Consider the following 24,034-nt stretch of genomic DNA (forward strand, 5'->3'; position numbering starts at 1 on the left):
AATACAATTTTTCCAATTAATTTCTTTTTGTATGTTAGCTGATCTAAGATAAGTAGATAACGCTCTTCAACTTTTAGTTACTCTTTTCTGATGAGTCAATTGCTTTCAGCTGTTATTTCTTTTTGTATTGCTTTCAACTTCTGTTGCTGACACTACAAGTTGTCAGGTTTCATGTTGTTACTTTCATATATCCCCTAGTTTGTTAAGCCTATCCGTATGTATTACTGAATAGTCTCAATGTTTGAATTATTTTCAGGTGGCCTATATGTGATTGCTTGATTGCATTCTATTCTTCCGGGTATCCCCTTGAAAAGGCCGAGGCATATGCTGCTTTGAGGAAGTAAGTTTCTTTATTAAGTGCCACGGCCCCCGGTCCCCCTAACAATTGTCTTCCTCCAAATGTTTTGTGTTAAAATAATAAGTTGAATTGTGTAACACTTGTCAGTTCCCATTGTTGTACTGGTATGTGAAGGATTTTCCAGTGTTACCCTCTGTGTAAACTAGAGCTTAATACAACCAAATACAATGTATTTGTTAAACAAATATGTGGATTAGTGCCTGTTTGTGTAAAGCATGTTACAACTTAAACCCTAAAAAGTTGTGACTAGGGGAAAAACAGAGAAACATTATGGACAGAAGTTTTCATCAGTGGTACAGTTCAGAAAGATGAGAAGGGGAAGGGGAAAAAAGGGAACCCAATGGAGAATTCTTGCTGTTCTTATTGATTTTCTTTTTCTTTTTCTTGCATTAAATAAATTAATTGGGAAAAGGATAATTGGTTGCTCGAATGTCTCAATCGTAAGTGAGATCATTGTAATTGTTGTTATGAGAAAATGCCAATACCATGATTTAATATTTATGAATTAATACATTTTTTTTTTGAAATATGATATACTTTCATTTCAAATTGTGAATTGAGCTATCCAAGCTGATCCCAGGCTCTTAATATTTGTTTCCGTACAGGTTTTATTAGGACATAGGAAATCAAATATTATGAGCTAAACATAGCTGAATGAAAGTTTGGCAAGAGAAAATACACACAAGTTAACAATCAATTGCTCAAAGAATGTGTTTTTACATGCTTTGTTAGGGAAAACAAAATCTCTACTATTATTTTATTGGATATTCAACCATTAAAAGAAAATGGCTCTACAAAATACTTTCTTTTAATTCTAATCTATAAAATCCAACCCTTACGTATCATATTTTGAGATATTTTAATGGGCTGCATTCGGGATCACATTCTATGCACTTGGTTGGCCCACATTCCACTTAGCATAGATTGTGACATTAGTCAGTCTTTAAATGCTGATATCATTGTCTTATGTAGGACATGCTATGGGTAACTGTTTAAGGCCCATTTGGCAGGGCTTCCATTTTTAGCTTTATATTTTCATTATCCTTATTTTGGAAATAGAAATTGTAAACAGTATTTGGTTTCTTGTTTGTGTTTAAAAATTTTGGAAAAAATGAGAATGAGAAAAAAGGTGTTTCATATTTTTCATTTTTGTTTTTTATTTTCCTTGCCTCCCCTACCCTCCCTATTGCTGGTGGCCTACATTGCTTGAAGAGTTGCTGGACTCAGGCAGTCCTACTGGGAGTCACTTGTGACTCCTAGAACAGTCTGGGAGCCATTGGTCAACTCCTGGAGAAGTCCTCAAAGCCCATTGACAATAATTGATGGAATTATTGGAGTCTGGCAAATCTACCAACAACAGGAACGAGAGGGGAAATACATACAAAAAATTAAAAAGAAATGAAAGATATCAATCACATGTTAACATTTCATTTTTAAAAAAAAACTGAAGGCTGAACCCAAAAAATGAAAACTAAAACTGGAAGCTCTGTCAAACAGCCCCTTAGAAACACATGAATATATGAACATGTGTATTTATTTTTAAACTTCGAATGAATTGGAAAGAATACCTAGGCCTGTTCAATACATGTATAATGACATAAGCCATCAATAGCACCTCTGAATCATTAGAGAATGACTGACAACATTTTACAAGTTTCTACTCAACTGATGATTTAAACTAGGTGTCTATTTTTATGATATTGGTACTGTAATCATTGAATACTCTGAAGTTTTTAACTTTCATAGTTCTATTGATGAACTCCCATCAGAACTACCGTTTGAGTCAAATGCCAAAATTTTGTTGCCCATACTATTTTCATCGTCATCAGAAGCACTATCAACACGTTTTTTTATGTAACTTTTACTAAGTGGCAGTCTGGTGTTTTCCCATTGAGGTCTTAAGATGAACCCGTCTTACTATGGTTTTTTCTTCAAAATTCAGAGATCAGCTGAGTTGTATGGGAAATATAGCTAATAAAACCAAAGTGTTTTTGTCCAATTGCATGTCAATTAAGTGCTCTTGTTCCATCCTTTCCACTGATTTCCATATGGCCATGGTAATTTGATGAAGAATTTCAGTTATTTCATGGGAAATACACAGAAACAGTTGAATTTCAAATTGGCAAACCTGAGGGGTGGATTTAATGGCTTTTGCAAATAATTTAAAATGAAGTTTTCTTAGAGAGTGATTTAAGTGGAGTGGTTTTTCCAACTAACTCACCAGAACACGATTTTATTATAATGTCAAAGAACATTGGCAAACAATAATATGAACACACAAATAGAGTGCAATTGTATAATCACCGACTTACTATCTTCGGAACAATATTATCATACGAGAGAAGGCTCATTCTACTCTTAACTGGCATATATTCCCAGTCCTATATAGGGTACTAACTAACTTCATAACTAACAGGATAAGCCCTGTTTGCTTCTTGTGTTATTATTTTGGGGTGTAGAAGACCATAATGTTTCCCATGTTTCTTTCCATCAGCCTTAAATTTTAGGCTGTCTGTGATTCCATTGATATTAGAAGTTTCTTTTTCTGTTACTTTGATTTCCTGTAATTATCTATCTTGGCATGCTACTTCTGCCTACAGAATCAACTTTTGTATTTGATCTCTCTTTATTTAAAGTTTTGTGAAAGTAGTTTCTAGTTTGTAATATTATTTCTTACTAGTACATAGTTGATATACCCTGTCAGTAAAATATCTTGGAAAGGCTGCTAAATCCCTTTTTACTTATTGAAATGATTAAATGATTATTAGAATGCTATACATTTCTGGTTTTCCAGGCCTTTTCTTGTAAATGAATTGGAGCCACAACACCTTCTTCATGATAGAAGGAAGGTATATGAGGTAAGCCTTTTGTATTCTTCTTGTTGAGATTCATATCCACAGTATTGGTGTCTAACATCGTGTCACATATAGTTTATTTTCTGATTACTTAGCGGGTATTTATTCTATGATTTATTGACATTCAGGTACACTAGCTTTCCAATCTTTCCAATTTTAATAGTTTCATTTAATATTAAGCTTATTTAGCTTTGGAGACATTGGGAAGCACTCAATTTTCTTTTCAATAAAAAGCATTTCTTGTCAAAGAGGACATAAATTTCCTTGGAAAAGTTCAGTAGCCAGTGAAGCAGCTTCTTTCATAATTTTTTTTAAAAAAAAATCTTTGGTGGTTTAATTTATAACGGGGATGGACCATCTGGCCTGTTTATTTTCCTTGAGTGGGCAGATGCTCCAGAGGTGACCAAAGGAGCTCCTCTACGGAATGATGGCAGGCAGTAAGTTGGTACTTAGTTAGCAGGTATATTTTGGAGATCACAGAGGAAAATGACTTAAGTAGCATTAATAGAATTTTTATAAATGTGTAAGCTCAATTAATTGAGTTTGCAAATACGAGGCCCAATAATTAGATGTGAAAATATCTGAAACGTGTGTTAATGTCAAATTGGCTGCTTCCAGCCTCCAATCTTTGTCTGTCAATACTTAGCAGGTTCTCAAAGCCAACTAGACCCTGCTATTAGCATGGCTGAATATTTAGTGATTGGAGGATCAGGATTTTTAACAAATGCTGATTTTGATGTCGTGAATATCAGAATGAGAAAAAGATATACTACAAATATTTTAATATAAATTTCTAATGGAGAAGTGGCTAGAAATATTTATTGGAGTACCTTCTTATAGTGGTTTTTGCAATATGTATCTCTGTCAATTTTCAAAAAGACCCTGTTGCTAGCCGAAATGGCCTACTCTCTTACCAACAGCAACCACCTGGAGTGGCTTTTCTTCATTTTTAAGCTACTCTCTCTCTCCCTCTCTGAACTATGTATGTACGTATTTCGTTTTTATGTGCTCAGTTCTTAGAGTTCTTGTCTTATCACATTCCTTTAGTTTCCCTTTTTGAAACATGTATTGTGAGAATTATCTGCCATTGATACAAATTAGTTATCTACTTGTAAATCGCCTCTCTCTCTCTCTCTTTGTCCTATGTTTCATTCAGTTAAGATGATAGCTTCTCTTTTGTGCATTTGGGGGATTGTAATTGGAATTTGGCATAATTTAATAGAGGCAGGTCATGTTGTGGTTATTTGTTTGTATATTTTACTTTTTTCTGTATGATACCTTTTTTCTTGCAGTTTTTAGCTAATTGGAACTTGAGTAATATTTTATTCTTTGGGACTAAAAGGTGAAATCCCTCACCTTAAGGGCCCCCCGCAGCTCAGCCCTATGATTTCTGTAGGAGAGGTAAATCATGGAATTCAGCAGTGAGAATCGAATACGGGACCTGTGACCGGTTATATAGCGGCTAGAATCCAGGGCTCTTTGGGACCAACATATTTTATTCTTCCTTGTACTTTGTCTTGATCTAAGGATGTGAAGTAGAATCTAGTACAAGGTTTCTTTATGATCTAATGCACTGAACTAAGGCTTTAATTTTACACTGTGTGGAGGATTGGAGACTTATTTGTGAAGTTCCACCAACTGTTGACTTTGAATATCTAAACCAAATCCAGCTCCTTTTTGTTACATGACCTGATGAAAAATTCTTATCCTAGGTAGGGTAAGGTATTTATGTTTCAACTGGGGCTTGAATTGATTAAGGATTATACTAGTGGAAACCTAAGGTTACAGCTTGCAGATAGCTACAAGGAAATTTCAAGGGCTCCCAAGACTGCAATGGTAGAATAATTTAGGATTTGGGTTTTTGGGTTAGATGTATAAGGTTTTTGAGGATTTGTTAGGGTTAGACAAAGGTTGATTTGGGCCAGTTCTGTAATTTAAAAGAAAAAGAGAAAGAAAGGCTTTTAGAACTTATCAAGTATCAACCAAAAAATTCTTTTGGGACTCTCAGCTTGGAGAGATTAATGGAATTTACCGCTGAAAGAGAGAAAAAACTTTACAAAGCAAGAGAATCCCCTTGAGTAAATGTGTTAATTGTCATCTGGAGAGACTTCCACTTGCTTATTGAACTATACATGTTTCCTATTTTATAATTCATCTTTGGATTAAGTTTTCCTAAATTCATAGAAGGTTCAACTAATTTCTGACAAACATGCTATTTAGTGACCTGATAACCAATGCCTTGTTAACTTGAATGGAAAAGAATTGATTTATTGATTTGCCTTCATGTGTGAAACTACAACATTGCCTGTAGTTGTGGAAACCAGGATATTTCCAACTTCAAAGGATCTTGCTACTTGGTTCAGGCTGACTCGATAATAGAACTAGTGACACTATCTCAATTTGCCTAATGGTCTGACTTTATGGGGGACATTCACTTTATTGCCTAATGGTCTGACTTGGTCTTTATGTATGTATTAATGTGTAATGACTTGACTGTTCTTTATTCTGACATTTTGTGCCTAGCCATCTCAAGCTGGCACATTTCACTTCTTTGGGATTCTGATCAAGGGAACTTATTTTCAACTTTGCTTCCCAAAACATTTATGTTATAGAAGTTAGCTGCATGTACACCTTGTTTTACATTTCAAGTTTACTATCTGAATGTCTCTTGTTCTTGATCTATTTTGGCAATTTTAGTGCCGGAGACTAATGATTCCTTTTTGCTTGTTTCTCTTTTCTCCCTCTGAAATCAAGCGCCTTGAAATGTTTGGAATTCCTGTTCCAAGATATGCGCTTGTAAATAGAGAATTTCCATATCAGGAGCTGGATTATTTTATGGAGGGAGATGATTTTGTGGAGGTTCATGGAAATCGCTTTTGGAAGCCTTTTGTGGAGAAACCTGTTCATGGTAAGGTGTTTTGACCTTGGTTTTGTTAATATTTGGCTAATTATCAAATCTAGTTCCTCTTAGGTTCTATATTTTGTTGGTTCATCAATATATTACTTATGCTTATTGCATAAACTTGGATTATCAGAAGAAAGGGAGTCAGCCTTCATTACTGTTGAACTATGTTAGCAGGGCCATAATGGAGATATTCTTCTGTTTCTTCCCGTCTTTTATGGAACACAACATTTTCAAGGCATATGTGGAAGATTTTCAGTTTCTTGTAGTGTTTGGAGGTCCCTATGTTTTCAGACTAAAATTTTTTGAGTCTTATAATGATGTAAATTTGAGTAGCTTGATTAATGTGAAGCTTCTATTTTCGCCAACCAGAAATGTTGGTACTAACTACCTTCTTCTTCTTCTTCATTTTTTTTTCTAAATTTCAATTTCCATGCAATTATCAATTCTTAATAATGCTTTGGTAATGATCACCCACTTGTGCTCCTTTGAAGGTGATGATCACCGTATAATGATCTACTACCCTAGTTCTGCAGGTGGGGGCATGAAAGAATTGTTCAGGAAGGCAAGTATTAAATATGAACTATTTGTTTGTTCTAAGCTGCTTAAATTGCTTAAAGATGTTTGACTTTCCCTTTGTCTTATGCTGTGTTACTGGAAATCTACATCTGTTGGTATCTCCCGCAAATGGGTGAAAATTTGAAATGAAAGTCTTGAATGATCAAATTGTTTCATTCATGGGTTCTATGCTCCTACATCAAATGTGACCCATTTGCAATTAGATTTGGTTTGGTTATGTAGCTCAACTGTTTTTTCATAATACCTAGCTGGAACACTGAACACAATCGGCTCCTAACTAGGAACCTAAGACTTGGATCGAGAGATGAGATGAAAAACTCGATTACTTCATTCAAAGATCGGAACTCTTCTTTATACAAGTTTCTATGCTATCTAATCCTACTAATTAGGAGATAAAGAACAACAGATTTTAGAGTACAAATTAAACAAGATAACTGCTACTTTTACTGCTATCTTTTCCTATTCTATATCCTGATTTTTAGGAGTTTTATCTTCCATTACTCTTGATCCTTATCTTCATCAGATTTGGATTTCTCTTGCTGTATATCGGCTCTCTTTTGATAACTCCTTAGCTGCTAGGACTTTTCCAACTCTAGGACTCTCCAACACCCCCTCTCAAGCCTAGGAATAGATATCTCTCATTCCTAGCTTGTCAATGAGAGTCTCGAACCCCGGTCTTGCCATGGATTTGGTGAGAACATCTGCCACTTGGTCTGCTGTGGAAATATATAATAACCTTATATCTCCTTCTTCAATTTCTCGTTGGATGAAACTTCGATCAATTCAAACATGCTTCATTCTATCATGTTGCACTGGGTCGTTGACAATACTTATGGCAGACTTACTATCACAATATAACCTTGTTGTTTTGATTAGAGGCATTTGTAGATCCTCCATTAGTCTCACTATCCAAATCAGTTCACAAATCCCTTGGGCAACAGCTCTAAATTCTGCTTCCACGCTACTTCTTGCCACAATTGTTTGCTTCTTACTTCTCCATATAACTAAGTTTCCCCATAATTTTGTACAGAAGCCTGATGTAGACCAACTGTCAACTACTGAGCCTGCCCAATCTGCATCAGAAAAACCTTCAGCACTCATTTCATTATTCTTTTTGAACATCAATCCTTTCCCCTGTGTGCCTTTTAGATATCTTAAAATGTGATAAACAGCCGTCAAATGTTGTTGAGTTGGAGCATGCATAAACTGACTTACGATGCTCATTGAATAGGCTATATCTGGTCGTGCCAAGGAGAGATAAATTAGTTTTCCAACTAAACGTTGATACTTTCCCTTATCAACTAGTGGATCGTTATCCCTTTTTTCATATTTCCCATTTCTTTCTAGTGGAGTATATCTTGGTTTGCACCCAATCATTCCTTTCTCATTTAGGAGATCAATCTTATACTTTCTCTGGGATATTATCATACCTTCTTTGCTTCTTGCTACTTCCATCCCTAGAAAATATTTCGTTCTTCCCAAGTCTTTTACCTCAAACTCTTCTTTTAGTCTCTGTTTTAGGGCTGCCATTTCATCAATATCATCCCCTATGATGATAATATCATCCACATATACTATTAAGATGCATCTTTTTCCATCTCCAGCTTTAATGAATAGAGTATGGTCGGCCTCACCTTGCTTATAGCCAAATTGTTTCAAAGTTGAGTTGAATTTCTTAAACCATGCTCTAGGGGATTGTTTTAAACCATAAAGAGATTTATATAACTTGCATACCTTTCCAATTGCTCCTTGATCCTCAAAACCAGGTGGAATCTTCATATATACTTCCTCTTCCAACTCACTATTTAGGAATGCATTCTTGATATCGAATTGGAACAACTCCCAGTCTAAATTTACAACAATAGATAGAAGCACCCTAATTGAATTTAGTTTTGCCACTGGAGCAAAGGTTTCCTCATAATCTATCCCATGGGTTTGAGAGTACTCTTGTGTAACTAACCTTGCTTTATAGCGGTTTATACTTCCATCCGATTTGTATTTGATAGTAAAAACCCATTTGTAGCCTATAATCTTTTTGGTTTTTGGTACATCAACCAGTTCCCATGTTTGATTGCTCTCCAATGCCTTCATCTCCTCCATCACAGCCTCTTTCCAGTTTGGGTCTCTCAAAGCTTCGTGTATACTGCTTGGGATAGTCACTCCATCCATGGTTGTAGTGAAAGCTTTAAACTGAGGAGACAACTTGGAATAGGTTAGGTGATTTGATATTGGATGCTTTGCACAAGACCTGACCCCTTTTCTGATTGCAATCGGCAGATTCAAATCGCTGTCTTCTTCACTTTGTGGACCTGTCCTTGGTTCCAATGATTAGCTGATTTGAGGATTTGGTTGTTTTTGTCTCCTTGAATATACCTTAATAGGTTTTTCAGGACTCAAGTCTCCATTTATATTAGTCTCCACTAGTTTTGTTGGTGGATGAATAGGTTTAGGGCTTGAGGTAGGCAACAATTCAAGGTCATTTGGGTTACAGGTGGTTGGCTGAGAACAACCAGCAGTATCTGGTTGAACCTGTTCTTTACTTGGAACAAAGGGGGAAATAGGTAGGATGATGATAGGATACTGATAATCAAAAGAAACTACAAGCTGGAAATTAACAAAATGACAAGAAAACTGGGCAATTCGAGAGGCCCTTAACTCTCCCAAGAACTCAATACCAAAATCTTCCCCCCCCTCTCAATATCTTCACCCTCTACATATATCCCTCTCTCCCCCCTCAACCGCATTCTGTTACGCACACTTGCTGGGTTGTTACACAACCCCCCAATTTTCCCACTCTATCCCTTACGCACATGGCTGGCATGCCAGCCAATTTACCACCCCACCCCTGCCTCTTAGACCTTCTTTGGTAAGTCCCATGAATCGGGACCTATCATTACTCCCCCCCCCCCCCCCCCCCTCCCCAACTTTCACCTTGTTCTCAAGGTGGAAAAATGGAAATTCTTGTTGGATCAAAAGGTAAGGCTCCCAAGTAGCTTCCAATGGGGGTAGTCCCTTCCATTGCATGAGCTCCTCTAACACATATGATGGGGGTAGAGACCGCTTATACGCCAGCCCCCCAATCCTTTCCTCCATCTCGTTGATGATCTCCACCTTGTCGCAAGCAATCAATTTCCCTTCTAGCTTGAGAATCTGGTCAACCTTAGTAACCCCAGCCATCAAATCCCATCTTTTTTTAACTTTGGAGAAGAGATGGCCTCGTTTTGTTTCAGCAAGAGGAATTTTGTGCATGCATGCTTGCAGTGGCGCATTCCAGGCAACGTTAGGGTCATTAGATTCTTGATTGATAGGAGGCTCACTTTGTGCTCTTTCTTCATAGCACCCATTTGTAGTAGGTTTTTGTTTTTCAGCAATTCCCATTCCAATGACTGCATCCTTGATTATTGATACAACTTCCCAACCCCTTGACTTTGTCAATTGTTTCATGGCTGGCCACTTCTCAACCTCATCATGAAATTCGCCTAAATTCTCATCATTAATTAAGATGTTTGGGTCAATCCAATTGGGCTCCCTAACAGAATGCAAATTGAGCCCTTGACTTCTAGAAAAAGGCTGCCCTTCCACCATCATAACCTGCTTGGACGAGGCACCCTGCCGCTCATGATGGTGAGAATATATGGGGGGCCCTCCATCATCAACCCATCCCATGTGAAATATCTGAGAAATTGGGCTAATAATCAAACCAGCTTGCCAGACAACCTGGACTGTTGATGGCGCCCCCTTCCTCAGCAAGATGCTCTCCTTGGCTGTCACCGGATCAGCCGTCCTGTGGCCTTTTAAATGGATCGATCGTCAGCTGCCCTTCTGCCTCGCCGAGGAACCCCCCGACACCGCCGTCGTCGGCAGCCACTCTGCCTCGCGACACCATGATCTGCTCAACCGCCAATCCCCCTTCAATATGCAGCTCGTCCACCGCGCCTTCCAGCATGGACCCTAAGCGATTCCTCAGCAGCCCCTTCAACTCCTCCCAGCTTCTCACTCTTTGTCTCCGTTGCTTCCACTGGAACCATGAAAATGCAACACCCTCCAAACACCATGCTGCTGCATCTAACTTCTCCTCATCAGTCATCCCAGCCTCCGCAAAGTAACGTTCGACTCGGAATATCCAGCCGTCACGTTCTTCACCTTCAACGAGCAGCATCTCCAGCCTTCTTCCCCGCACGTCGAACGCCAATTCCCTCCAATTCCACCCTCGAACTCCCTGCCCATTTTGATTCCAGGTGATCCCTCGGAATTCTGGGTAAATTCCAAAGCTCTATCCCCCTCCTTTGCGTTACTCTTCTTCTCCCGTTCTGGATCCTCCCACTTCGTCCTCAAGTATGTGAACTGGTTCTGGCTGATTGCTACCTTCTTTTCCATCGATTGCACCTCCCCTCTTATGGCGTCGACGCCCTTCTGCATCCCCTCCATCTTTTCCTCGATCATCTGCTCCAGCCCAATCGACCTCAACACCCTCATCTCGGCTCGGATGACCGGCTTTAGTCCGTTGATAAAGGGGCCCTCCAGCGACGCCTTTGGCATTCCTGTGAGCGGTGAGGTCAAAGTCTTGAAGCCAAGGCGATAGTCCTTGACGGAGCCCCACTGTCGACGCGCAAGGAACCTCTCCTCCACCGTGCCTTCCTGTGCGGTCCTGAACCTATCCCTCAATATCGCCTTGAGCTCCGTCCAGCTCCTCACCCGTCGTCGTCTTTGCTCCCACTGGAACCACGACAGAGCCGCTCCTTCAAAGCATGAGGCCGCCGACTCCAACTTCTCCGCATCGGACAGTTGGTTCACCAGGAAGTAGCGCTCAGCCCTAAAGACCCAACCATCTGGATCATCTCCCTTGAAGATGGGTATTTCCAAGCATCTCCCAAGGTACTGTTGCCTTCCGACACCATCGACCCAGCCACCCCCTTCGCCACTTCTCCCTCCAGCTATCGGCGTTCCCTCCCTTGATACGAGCGAACCCGCAGGTTGGTCTTCCTCATCACGCTCCCCCTTTCTCTCTCTCTCTTGCTCCTCCCGTCTCTCCTCGTTCTTCCTCTTGCTCTTGCTCGCCCGCTCCTGTTCTTCCCATCTCGCTTGCATCCTCACGAACAGCTCTAGCAAGTTCGTTAGGTGTCTCTCCATCTTTTGAAACGCACTCCTCATGGCATCATCTCCCAGTGGATTGCCTTCCACCCTCATCTCCAAATCACCGACTGGATCAGTCAAGTTCACCATTAGGATCGAAACGCTCTGATACCAAATGATAGGATACTGATAATCAAAAGGAACTACAAGCTGGAAATTAACAAAATGACAAGAAAACTGGGCAATTCAAGAGGCCCTTAACTCTCCCAAGAACTCAATACCAAAATCTTCCCCCCCTTCTCAATATCTTCACCCTCTACATATATCCCTCTCTCCCCCCTCAACCGCATTCTGTTACACACACTTGCTGGGTTGTTACACAACCCCCCAATTTTCCCACTCTATCCCTTACGCACATGCCTGGCTGTTATGCCAGCCAACCAATTTACCACCCACCCCTGCCTCTTAGACCTTCTTTGGTAAGTCCCATGAATTGGGACCTATCAGATGACTGGTATTAAAATAGTGGGATCCCAATGGTTTTCCCCGGTTTGTGACTGATTAGAGTGGTAGAATTTAGTTTCATCAAATGTTACATCACAAGAGACAAAGAATTTTTGTGATGTAGGACAATAACACTTGTACCCCTTTTGTGTAGGTGAGTACTCGATAAATATGCACTTGGGTTCTAGTTTGTGGTTATTAGGGTTTGTTTGATAGACATATGCCACACATTCGAAGACTTTTAGAGGAAGAGTGTTGAATATCCTAACATGAGGAAAGATGGACTTGAGGTTGTGCAATGGAGTTTGATATTTCAGAACTTTGGTAGGCAGCCTATTGATCAAGTAAGAGGCTGTTAGGACAGCTTCACCCCAATATTTGTTTGGCGTTGAACTAGTAAACATTAGGGCTCTAGCCACTTCAAGCAAATGACGATTCTTTCTTTCAGCCACTCTGTTTTGTTGGGGTGTATATGGACATGTGCTTTGATGTAAGATTCCATTTGTGGTGAGATATTGAGTGAAAGGGTTTGAAAAATATTCCCGACCATTATCAGTCCTAAGAATGCAAATGGAGGACTGAAATAGGTTTAGAATCAACTTGTGAAAATTTTCAAAAATTGCACAAACCTCAGATTTCTCTTTCATTAGGGTATACCCAACATACTCTTGTGTGGTCATCTATAAATGTCACAAACCATCTAGCACCACTCAAGTTTGGAACCCTAGCTGGTCCCCAAATATCACTATGGATCAAGTAAAATGGTTTGGAAGGAGTATATGGTTTTGGTTGATGAGAGCCATGGGTTTGTTTGGCAAGAACACAATGATCACAATTGAGCACCAAATTGTTTTTATTGATGAATAAATCAGGGTATAGGTGTTTCAAATATTGAAAACTAAGGTGACCAAGGCTTCTATGTCATAACAAAATTTCAGAATTCAAACTAACTGAAAGAGACAAAATGCGATGAGAAAAACTAGAAGTTAACTGACTAGGAGAAGCCGTGTTGTCCAACATCCAATAAAGACCATCCTTTACCTCAGCACTGCCAATCATCTTCCTCGTGGACCGGTCCTGAAAAATACAATATGAAGGGAAGAAAATTACAATGCAATCCAAATCCTTAGTGAGTTTACTCACTGATAGCAGACTACATTTTAAATTCGGCACATACAAGACAGAATCAAGAGTTAAACCAGCCACACACACACTTCCTCTTCCCTTAACTGAGGGTACAGTTTCATCAGCCATTAAAATTGTTAGTTCCTTCTCTTTTACCTGAAAATTTTCAAGTATGGTAGTAGATCCGGTCATATGATCGGATGCTCCAGTATCTACAATCCAATAACACTCACTCATCCTTCTAGCAATTAAAGAGACCACTAAATTACCTCTTTGTGTTACGGGCATTGAAGTGTTGGCTGTACCTCCATCTGATTCTTTTGAAATATGGGTGCCATTTAGCAAATTTTGTAAGAATTCCACCTAATCAGCTGTAAGATTTAATCCCATACTCTTTTCTGTTGTCTGCGCTATTGCTGCATTCTGAATACTCGCAGCTGGTCTTTCCCTCTCCTTCTTGCCCCTTGGTTGCCAGTTTGGTGGCTTTCCATGAAGCTTCCAGCATGTTTGCTTTGTATGATAAGGTTTGTTATAGTGTTCACACCACTGTTTGGCCTTAGAGACTTCTTCCTTCTTAGATGCAGCAAGTGCAGAACCAGTATTTGGTTCTGGTTGAGTCAGCATGACTCGTCTCCTACTTTCCTCTCTTTTGACTTCCGTAAAAACTTATCTGATAGTTGGTAATGGCTTGATGCCTAGGAGTCGACCTCTTACTTCATCCAATTCTGAATTTAAGCCTTGGAGGAAATCAAATACTCGTTCCTTCTCCAACATTTTGTTGTACTTTTGACTATCACCCGAGCACTCCCACTTCGGATCATAGAATAAATCCATCTCTTGCCAAAGCTCTACTAGATTGTTGTAGTATTCGGTGACGCTAAGACCACCTTGTTTTGTAGTCCTAATAGCCGCTCTGATCTCAAAACACTGGGCTGTGTTTTCAAGATCAGAGTATAATTATTGGACTGCATCCCATACCTCTTTTGCAGTCTTGTAAAATAGATAGGTTCGGCCTATCTTTGATTCCATCGAATTGATTAGCCATGCCATGAGAATGGAGTTTTCTACTTCCCATCGCTGGTAATCGGTTGATTCTTCTGGAGGGGTTGGGATTGCCCCGGTAAGGTAACCAAACTTCCCTTTGCCTTAGATTACCAGGGTCATGGATTGAAACCATTCTCTGAAGTTTCTTCCGTTTAACTTGTGCTGGGTAATTTGCAACGTCTGGCTATCCATGGTGAGGATATTGGTGGGAGTTATGGTCGCCGGTGCAACCTGTGGTTGAGGAACTGAGCTATGAGAGGATTCTTCTATCGTAAGATCTGGGATTGCTGGATTGAAACCAGCCATGTTGATTGAGAGTCTTGGTTATGACAAACCGAGCTCTGATACCATGAACACAATCGGCTCCTAACTAGGAACCTAAGACTTGGATTGAGAGATGAGATGAAAAACTCGATTACTTCATTCAAAGATCGGAACTCTTCTTTATACAAGTTTCTATGCTATCTAATCCTACTAATTAGGAGATAAAGAACAACAGATTTAGAGTACAAATTAAACAAGATAACTGCTACTTTTACTGCTATCTTTTCCTATTATATATCCTGATTTTTAGGAGTTTTATCTTCCACTACTCTTGATCCTTATCTTCATCAGATTTGGATTTCTCTTGCTGTATATCGGCTGCGGCTTCTTCTCTTCTGATAACTCCTTAGCTGCTAGGACTTTTCCAACTCTGGGACTCTCCAACAAACACCTCACCTTATTAAGATCTAGCTAAGCAGTTATTCCATAGAAATCTGTCTATAATTATGCGGGATCCTATTTTTATCTAAGGATATACTTGGGAATTAATGTGAGCAAGTATTCAGTAGGCCTTTTAAGATTTAATGATTCTTAAAGTCTGTTAGCTAACTTGGTGTTTTTCTACTATTCATCATGATATTTATACACTTTCTTAAATATCCTATTTCAGTAGAAGTAGATATTAAGTAATTGATGGAGACAACTATTTCCTAGGCCTTTGAAAATTCAATGATACTGTGAAAAGTAGTCATCTTTCTTTCAACACACTAGCTGAGGTTGAATGCATGGAAGGTTTAAGCTAGCATGCAACTTAGAGACCCTACCCTACCACTTAGGCCAGAAAGTTTTGATTTTCTCATGGCAATTGGCATAGAAGGTTTAGGGAGTAGAGAAGCATTTTGGAAGTCCAAGTTGTTTCTTGTAACATGGATGATGTCTTTTTCATATGGCACTGTCAACACTTGCACCCTATTTGAGACTAAAGCAGTTAAGATTGTCATGACGAAAGCTATCTTTGGGTTGCCTTTTTCTATTTAACTCTTCTGCCTGCAATTGACATGTAATAATATCACTCAGGGGTTTATGCATCAGCACTTATCCTTTCAAGAGAACATTCTCCCTTTTTTTGATTGCATGTATACATACCCCCTTTCCTATCTCCTTGAATGTCCTCCTCAAGTAGATATTATTGAAGTTTCTCTCTTTTTAAGCTGAGCATAAATCATGTTGATATTTTTTATTATTCTTATATTCCAGTTCCTATTCTTTGAGTTCAGGTTGGTAACAGGTCAAGTGAGTTTCATCCAGAGGTTAGAAGAGTGAGACGTGAAGGCTCTTATATATATGAGGAATTTATGCCAACGGGGGGAACAGATGTCAAGGTTTTAAGCCTTGTGATTTCAAACTATTAATGAATGGATTTCTTAGTTTTACACTATGATGCTTAGGTTTTTGTGTCAAAGTCTTTGGCCATGAATATTTATTATTATATCTTCTACTTTTTGAACATCAATTTTGATTTAGCACCACCTCTATCTCTTAACACCTGAAGAAAGTAGGTTGTTTGCAGTGGATTAAAAATTAGCATTATGACTGTTCTATCTTGTAATACAAGTGGAATCAGAGGCCTGCCCAGATTTTGAGTCAGAGTTGGAACTCCTAACAAGAAAAAATATAACTTTTTAAATTATCAAATAGCTGGCCATGTCACAAGAATTTGTAATTTTGTTTTGCATTACGGGACATGGTACTCATTCAAGTGTTATTTTATGAAATGAAAATCATTTAGGGTTTAGCCTGGTAAGCTTCATGTACAAAATGATTTAAATAGAAGATTTTCTTGGTATTGAAATAGGTGGTAGGAACCTTTGGGCACTTATTGATGTTAGCTGTACTGTCAAAAAATGGCCAAGCCTCTCTCAACGCATTGTTGCCCACAAAGCGGTCCACTTATCCTAACATGCTGTTGTTCCATTCTCTAGGCATCCCAATCTGGCATAGTTACTTGTATTTGATGGCTTAGAACCCAAAAAGGAAAAATGCAAAACCTGTAACCTGTCTCATCAGGTTCCCACAGTTGTTCTTAACCAGGTGAATCACACAGCAGCCATTATCTGCCCAGTCAATATCATACAAGGCAGACAATTATTCCCAATAGGATGTACTGCTAAACAATGGAAGAGTTAATGGTCAACAATGATTTTACCCTTTCTAGTGCACAGCAGAAGCTTCTAATTTGCAGGTTTCCTTGGGTCTCCTTACTTCTGCATTTATGATATTGGTAAGTGAACAAAATAGGATAACCTAGGTAGAGAACCTTAGGTTTGAATTGAGTTTAAAGGAGAAAACAAAACTCATAATGGTATTGATGGTAGAACCTATACTTATACAGCTACAAGCCTTCAATGCTACGCTACTTGCTCCTAATTTACAGGAGATAAGGTACAAACCAAATTTGAGTAGAATACAAAGTTTAACAGAATTTAAACTAAGACAACACATCTCCTAAATTTTTTCCTATTTATCCTTTCATTCTTTAAGCACTGCTTATCCTTATCTTACATTCAAACAGCACACGTGCACCTTCCTGCTATTTAATCGTTATCAGAAGCTAGTTTACCTAGCTTAACATTCGGACTCTCCGACAGTAAGAATATGGGAAGAGTGAACTTCTGAAGCAGAGTATAATTTTTCGAAGTCTTGTAGCTTCCATGTTATTTAAGAACAGACTTTCTCCTTTTACTGTGTGATATACATATTGCATTTCTTGAGAATTCTTTATTTTTCTTTCTATTTTCTTTTCTTTTCTGTTTTTGTTATCTTCCTCTCCTTCCTTCTTTTCCAATATTTGAATGTTCTTAAAATGGGGATGGAACCTGCAAGAAAAATAAATGAAGAGATTCGTATGTATATCTCAAGCAACAATTCTGCTGTTTTCCAGCTTTTGCTACCAGGACTTTTAAGGGCATTAAATATATTCAAGAGTCTCACATGGCCTACTATTGTTCATTTTTAAACTGATTGTTAGTCTCAATATAAATAGAAATACTAAAGCTGATTCTTTTGTGCTGTCTTTGTTTTGTAAACTTAATCTTCTCAGCTCCCCCTTATTGGCATAGAATTTCTGCATGTAAATCATTATGTAAAACTCTTTCAGCTTCTGTTAAAATTCTTTCAGGTGTATACAGTTGGCCCTGAGTATGCACATGCTGAGGCAAGGAAATCTCCTGTTGTTGACGGTGTTGTTATGAGAAATCCTGATGGAAAAGAAGTAAGTACTAAATGTTAAGCATGCTTCTGTTTTCAAAGAGATTCCCCCTCTTCTACCTCTGTTTCATCCTTTGTTCAATGGTTACCTGAAAGTGAAATTTCTATCTGTTTATGTTTGAAATCAAAAGGAAAAAGGGAAAATGATCTTTGTATTATTCTGGAGTGCCAAAGGGGGAAAAATCCAAGTGAAGACTAAGTATTAATTGAAAAAAAAAAAAAAGAAGAAGAAGAAAAGAACTCAAATCTCCTTAACTGCCTGCACTTTTCCAATTAAGTCTAGAAAATTAAGAGAAGGTGATTCACTATTTCTTCTGGTGCTGGGACATACAATTCCAATCCAGAAGCATATTTTCAATGTTAGCTCTTGGGATTAACATCCTCTTCTCCTCATTCTTTTATGATACATTGTTTTGGATATCTGCACACTCTTGATAGCTTTCCCCACTTCAGCCCTATCTTTTAGTCTATATCCCTTTCTTTTTTGTAGATGTTATTCACATTTAATCTGCTTCTGGTTTGGAAGACTTAGTGGTCTTGTATCTTGTAATCATGGTTGTAGATATTGGCCAATAAAGGTTCATTATGTTACAGCATCACTCAGCTTGTTGCCTTTAAAACGATATGTTTGGTAGTTAGTACAACTTCAAGCCATATCTGCTCTCATAAGATATTATGTATGCTGAATGAGCTGTAAACCTTCAACTCTGGTACCATAATGCCCTATGGAGTGTTACAGATAAACAGCACATGAGTTTCACAATCTCGAGTATCTTTTTGCTCTCATTCTTATTTGCCCATTAGAACTGGGTAAGTTGATTTCTGACTAAGGTTCTCAATTTAAAATCAAAATATCTATGTTTAGATTCAATGCCCATAACAGAAAGGACTCATAAATTTGTGCTCATAAATTGAGAACTGATGGGGAAGCATATTACTGTCTCTGCATCATTCAAGTGACAGCTTATATATCCATGGTTCAGTATTGACCAACATATTTCAATACTTTTTATTCCAAGACCCAGAGAGAATACATGTGAAGCATTTCTGAAAGTTGTTCTTCAATGCAGGTAAGGTATCCAGTTCTACTTACTCCAGCTGAAAAGCAGATGGCAAGAGATGTTTGCATTGCATTTAGGCAAGCAGTAAGAGATCTGATCCTCAAGAAGAATTAGTAGTTGTCTTTACTATCAGGGCTTTAATACTGTTTTTCTTGTTTATGATGATTCTGTTAAAACTATTCCTCATTTGCAATTTTGCCTGCTCTGTAATACCAGTCAAACTCCTGTTCTTTTCCAGTCTCCTTTGTTTACACTCCGCTTATTTGTGTTTTGAGATTCATCTTTTAGCTTCTGTTTTTAGGATGTAGATTGGTAGAAATCTCAAACTCGTATGACTACTATCTGTAATTGCTTTTGCATCGGCACATAGATTACTCTTGGTGGCTAAGATTTGTCAGACTAACTTCCTCCTACTGTTTTGTTTCCTGGGTTTCTGGAGCTTGTGGTTCTCAGGATTGTTTATGCACTCAAAAGACTTCTCCAAAGGCCTTGTGTTGGTAGAATTTGGAAAATATCATGGAATCAACCCTTCTTTCCATGCTTTGTCTTTTAGGAGAATTTGTTCTTCTTTGGGAGAAGACTAACTTTTCTCATTATTTATGAATGACCAGTAATACTAGCTTATCCGAACAAAAGGGGGTTTATGTGTTGGGGGTGGGAGGGACCAGGACTTCTAAAAGTGAATGAACTTCTGCAACATATACACGTGTGTGTGCACTCTTAAGTACACACAAATAAGGTCATCTTGTTTAACTATTTATGTTTCTTCATTCTACCTGCAGGTTTGCGGGTTTGACCTTCTACGAAGTGAGGGGCGCTCATATGTTTGTGACGTCAATGGATGGAGTTTTGTGAAGAACTCATACAAGTATGTTTATTATATCGTTTCTTTACAATCCATTGCAGTGTTTTTTATGTTAGTAATTTCAATATTAATATTCATCAACACCCATTCTTCTACCAAGTTTTTTAGAGAAGCTGCAGCCTTGCAAAGTTCCGAATCACTTAATCCTACTAAGCTACAACTGTTGGTTCATTTTACCCAATCAATTTCAGCTGATTGTAATTGCATTTTACTTTATGGAAAAGAAAAAGTTGCTTGTAGAAAATCTCCTTTCTCTTAGTGAAAGATATTTTTCCAGTTTGTGCCCTTGGTAAAAATAGATTCCCTTGACAGAAAGGAACAACTTTATACCTCATTTGTTGTTTAAAGATGATCTAATCCGGGTTAAGCCACAAACTAATATTTATCAAGATGAAGAAGCTTGAATTTAACTTATTTGAGCTACATGCCGCAAAAAATGTTCACTTATAAGTTGCGATGTAGTCAAGTAATTGAACTTCTATAGTCATGCTTGATACTTCTGTTAGTGGCAGTGGTTTTACTAGGGGATGGAGCCACTCATTAAGATGGATTCTATGAAGCTTTATGGTGGCATTTTTTTTGCTGGTTCATTGTCATTATTGACTTTTAGGATCTTGTTTTATCTTTTTAATTTTAACTTGAACCATCATTTTTATATTATATTCTACTCTGCATATTTTCATCATATTTTATTTGTTGATAAACATTTTCACATTTGAGGTGATGCATTTAAGCCAGTTGATTTGACCAAGAACTTGGAAAAGTCCTTTGTTAGTTCAACATCTGGTCTGACTTGAGTTCAATTAAAAATATGGATAACCTCCACTTTCTTGAGGATGCTTTTGAGTAGGGGTGCAAAGCTGGCTGAGCTGGAGATTACCCTGATCAAGGTGGCTGATCTATATAATCCTGTATTCTGTTCAAGCTCAGCTCAAGGCCAAATAACTAATTTTCTGTTTGCCGGAGTGACAGGTTTTCAACTTGGTTCATACATTTGCTTAGTGAGTTTACTGTGATAGCTATGTGGAAGAACTCATCGTATGGAATTTAAACTGCAATTTTGGTCAATAAAATATTGTAGGAACTTGCATAAAACCACATACCAGTTTATGATCTTATGGTCTAATATATAGTTGCATTTGAACAAAAGAGTTAATCCAAACTTGTTTGAATTTGGTTTGTGAAGAAAGTTGAGCTTCAAAATCATGTTTGAGGTTGATTTAAATGTGTAATGATCCTCAGCAAACTGACACTAAAGCTGCTCACATGCTGCTCAGTTTTGTTAATGATGAGCAGATTTACAGTAGGTTTCATAGATGAAAAAACTTCCATAAAAATTCATTAAGCCAGAAGATGCGAATATATACAACACAACTCCTAAGAAAACTCCTAAACTTTAGGCTAAACTTTAGGACTAGATTACACTTCTACTATTTAGGTAACATCAATTCTTAGATTAAGATAAATACATAAGTGCTAATTTTCTTATCTGATTTATACTTATCTTTGTCAGCTGGACCTTTCTAGCCTCAAAACCTTGCTTATTCATAGCTTTAGTAAAGATATCTGCCTCTTGAAGCTCGGTAGGGATATAGGTTAGATTTATACCTCCTCTCTCTATCTCTTGCTTGACAAAGTGTTAGTCAATTCTCATGTGTTTCATTCAGTCATGTTATACCAGATTATTCACAATGCTAATTGCCAATTTGTTGTCACAATAAATAACTTTTGGTGAGGATACTGAAAGTTGTAAGTCTTCCATCATTTTCTTTACCCAAATGATCTCAGAAATTCCTTGTGCAATGGCTCTAAACTCTGCTTCTGAACTACTTCTTGCCACAATTGATTGCTTCTTGCTTCTCCAAATCACTAAATTCCCCTATAGTTTCGTACAAAACCTCGAAGTTGACCTGCTGTCTTCGATAGAACCAGGCCAATCAGCATCCACAAAGCCACTAATTCTTGTTTCTTGATTCTTCTTAAACAAGAGTCCTTTCCCAGGTGTACCTTTTAGGGACCCGAGGATATGTAAGGTTGCTTCTAAATGCCTTTTCTTAGGAGAATGCATGAACTGACTTACTATGCCTACAACATATGTGATATCGGGTCTTGTAAGAGATAAATAGATCAATTTGCCTACCAAACGCTGGTATCTTCCCTTGTCAACTTGATACTCTTGTTTGCTATCTTCTTTATTCTTCCAATTAGGTTCTAAAGGGGAATTTGCAGGTTTGCAACCGAGCTTACCAATTTCTTTTAGCAGATCAATAGTATACTTTCTTTGAGATATACAAAACCCTTCCTTTCTTTTGTTATTTCCATTCCCAAGAAATATTTTAATTCTCCCAGACCTTTTACTTCAAATGCAGCCCTTAGTTTTCCTTTTAGACGTTCAATTTCCACTATATTGTCACCTGTGACGATGATGTCATCCACATAAACAATAATAACTGTTTTCTTGCCATTCACTTCAATTTTTGTAAAAAGATTATGGTTTGCTTTCCCCTATTTGTATCCCAATTGAAGAATAGTGTCACTAAACTATTTAAACTAGGCCCTCAGAGATTGCTTCAGGCCATATAGGGACTTGTTTAGCTTGCATACCTTTCCCTTTGTATTTTCTGCATCAAATCCTGGAGGGATCCTCATGTAAATTTCCTCTTCTAGCTCCCCATTCAATAATGCCTTCTTGATGTCCAACTGATGTAACTTCCAATCTAGGTTAACTGCCACTAAAAGCAACACTCAAATAGAATTAAGTTTGGCAACCGGAGCAAAAGTCTCCTCATAATTAAGCCCTTGGGTTTGGGTAAACCCTTGGGCTACTAACTTGTCAATGCTTCCATTAGATTGGTATTTGACTTTGAACACCCACTTGTTACCAACCACTTTCTTTCCAACTGGTAACTTGACAACATCCTAATTGCCATTAGCTTCTAAGGCTTGCATCTCATTCATCACTGCTTCCTTCCACTTTTCATTTTTCAAAGCATGATGTAGATCCTTAGGAATTTCCACCTCATCAATACTGGTTGTAAAGGCCTTGAATTGTGGAGACAACTTAGAATATCCAACATAATTTGCAATTGGATGCTTAGTACACGATCTCATCCCTTTCCTTAGAGCTATGGGAATATCAAGATCATCAAACTTGTTGGAAGTAGCCTCTGTCATGTTGTTACTGCCAACCTTAGTTTTTGGACCAATCTTTGGATTAGATGTTGGGTTTGGCTGAGGGTTGGTTACGAGGCCTTCTAGAATATACTAAGAATGGTTTATCCAAGGTTGTGTCTTCTTGATCTGGTCTTCTAGATCTCCCCCTGAATTAGACACTAAAGGTTGAGTAGGAATAAAAGCTTCGAGGGCTGATTCACTGTTAGTAGAGGGTTCGAGATCTTGGAACATAGGGAGAGGCAAAGTTGAGTCCCATTGTTCCTCTGCACTAAGCCTTGGTTCTGGTAGAGAAGTGGTAAGAAAAATGGTTGGTTTTCAAGAAAGGACACATCACAAGATAAAATGAAATGTCATGTAGGAGGATGGTAGCACTTATAGCCTTGTTGAGTAGGAGAATACCCAACAAATATACATTTAAGGGCTTTAGGGTTAAGTTTGGATTGAGTGGGTTGTTGTTTATGAACAAACACAGTGCACCCAAAGATTTTTGGTGATAGGGAATTTAGCACCCTTTTGTAATGAGGATAGGAATCAAAAAGGACACTCAAAGGGGTTCTAAATGAAAGAACTTTGGAGGGAAGCCAGTTAATAAGGTAAGAGGAGGTAAGAACAACTTCTCCCCAATAGATACTAGAGACTGATTTGGTGAATAAAATTGCCCCTGCAGGTTCAAGGAGGTGGCGATTTTTCTTTTCTGCCACCCCATTTTGTTGGGGATTGTAAGGGTATGAACTTTGATGAATAATCCCATGTTTAGTTAGATAATTATTGAATTCATTCGAAAAATATTATCTACCATTATCTGAACATCAAACATGGATTGAGGATTGAAAGACATTCTTGATCATTTGATGAAACCTCTTGAATATAACATAGGCTTCAGATTTTTCTTTCATTAGGAACATCCAACTAACCCTAGCGTGATTATCTATGAATGTGATAAACCTCCTAGTTAATGTTAGA

General features: G+C 38.1%; 1 protein-coding gene across 5 annotated transcripts in view; it reads left to right on the top strand.

Annotated features, from left to right (window-relative positions):
- LOC127803605 (inositol hexakisphosphate and diphosphoinositol-pentakisphosphate kinase VIP2) overlaps positions 1-24,034 on the top strand; it is a 47,843-nt gene that overhangs the window by 2,697 nt on the left and 21,112 nt on the right. For 4 of the 5 annotated variants that reach the window (XM_052339990.1, XM_052339986.1, XM_052339987.1 and 1 more), the window contains exons 5-12: positions 257-340; positions 3,153-3,216; positions 5,968-6,121; positions 6,610-6,680; positions 15,982-16,086; positions 17,883-17,975; positions 19,042-19,116; positions 19,815-19,900. In XM_052339990.1, the coding sequence (XP_052195950.1) occupies positions 257-340; positions 3,153-3,216; positions 5,968-6,121; positions 6,610-6,680; positions 15,982-16,086; positions 17,883-17,975; positions 19,042-19,116; positions 19,815-19,900 (732 nt within the window). The remainder of the gene's footprint in view (positions 1-256; positions 341-3,152; positions 3,217-5,967; positions 6,122-6,609; positions 6,681-15,981; positions 16,087-17,882; positions 17,976-19,041; positions 19,117-19,814; positions 19,901-24,034) is intronic. The other variant, XM_052339989.1, reaches the window with a different exon arrangement.

Source organism: Diospyros lotus, chromosome 6 (genome assembly GCF_014633365.1).
Source record: "Diospyros lotus cultivar Yz01 chromosome 6, ASM1463336v1, whole genome shotgun sequence".
NCBI lineage: Eukaryota > Viridiplantae > Streptophyta > Magnoliopsida > Ericales > Ebenaceae > Diospyros > Diospyros lotus.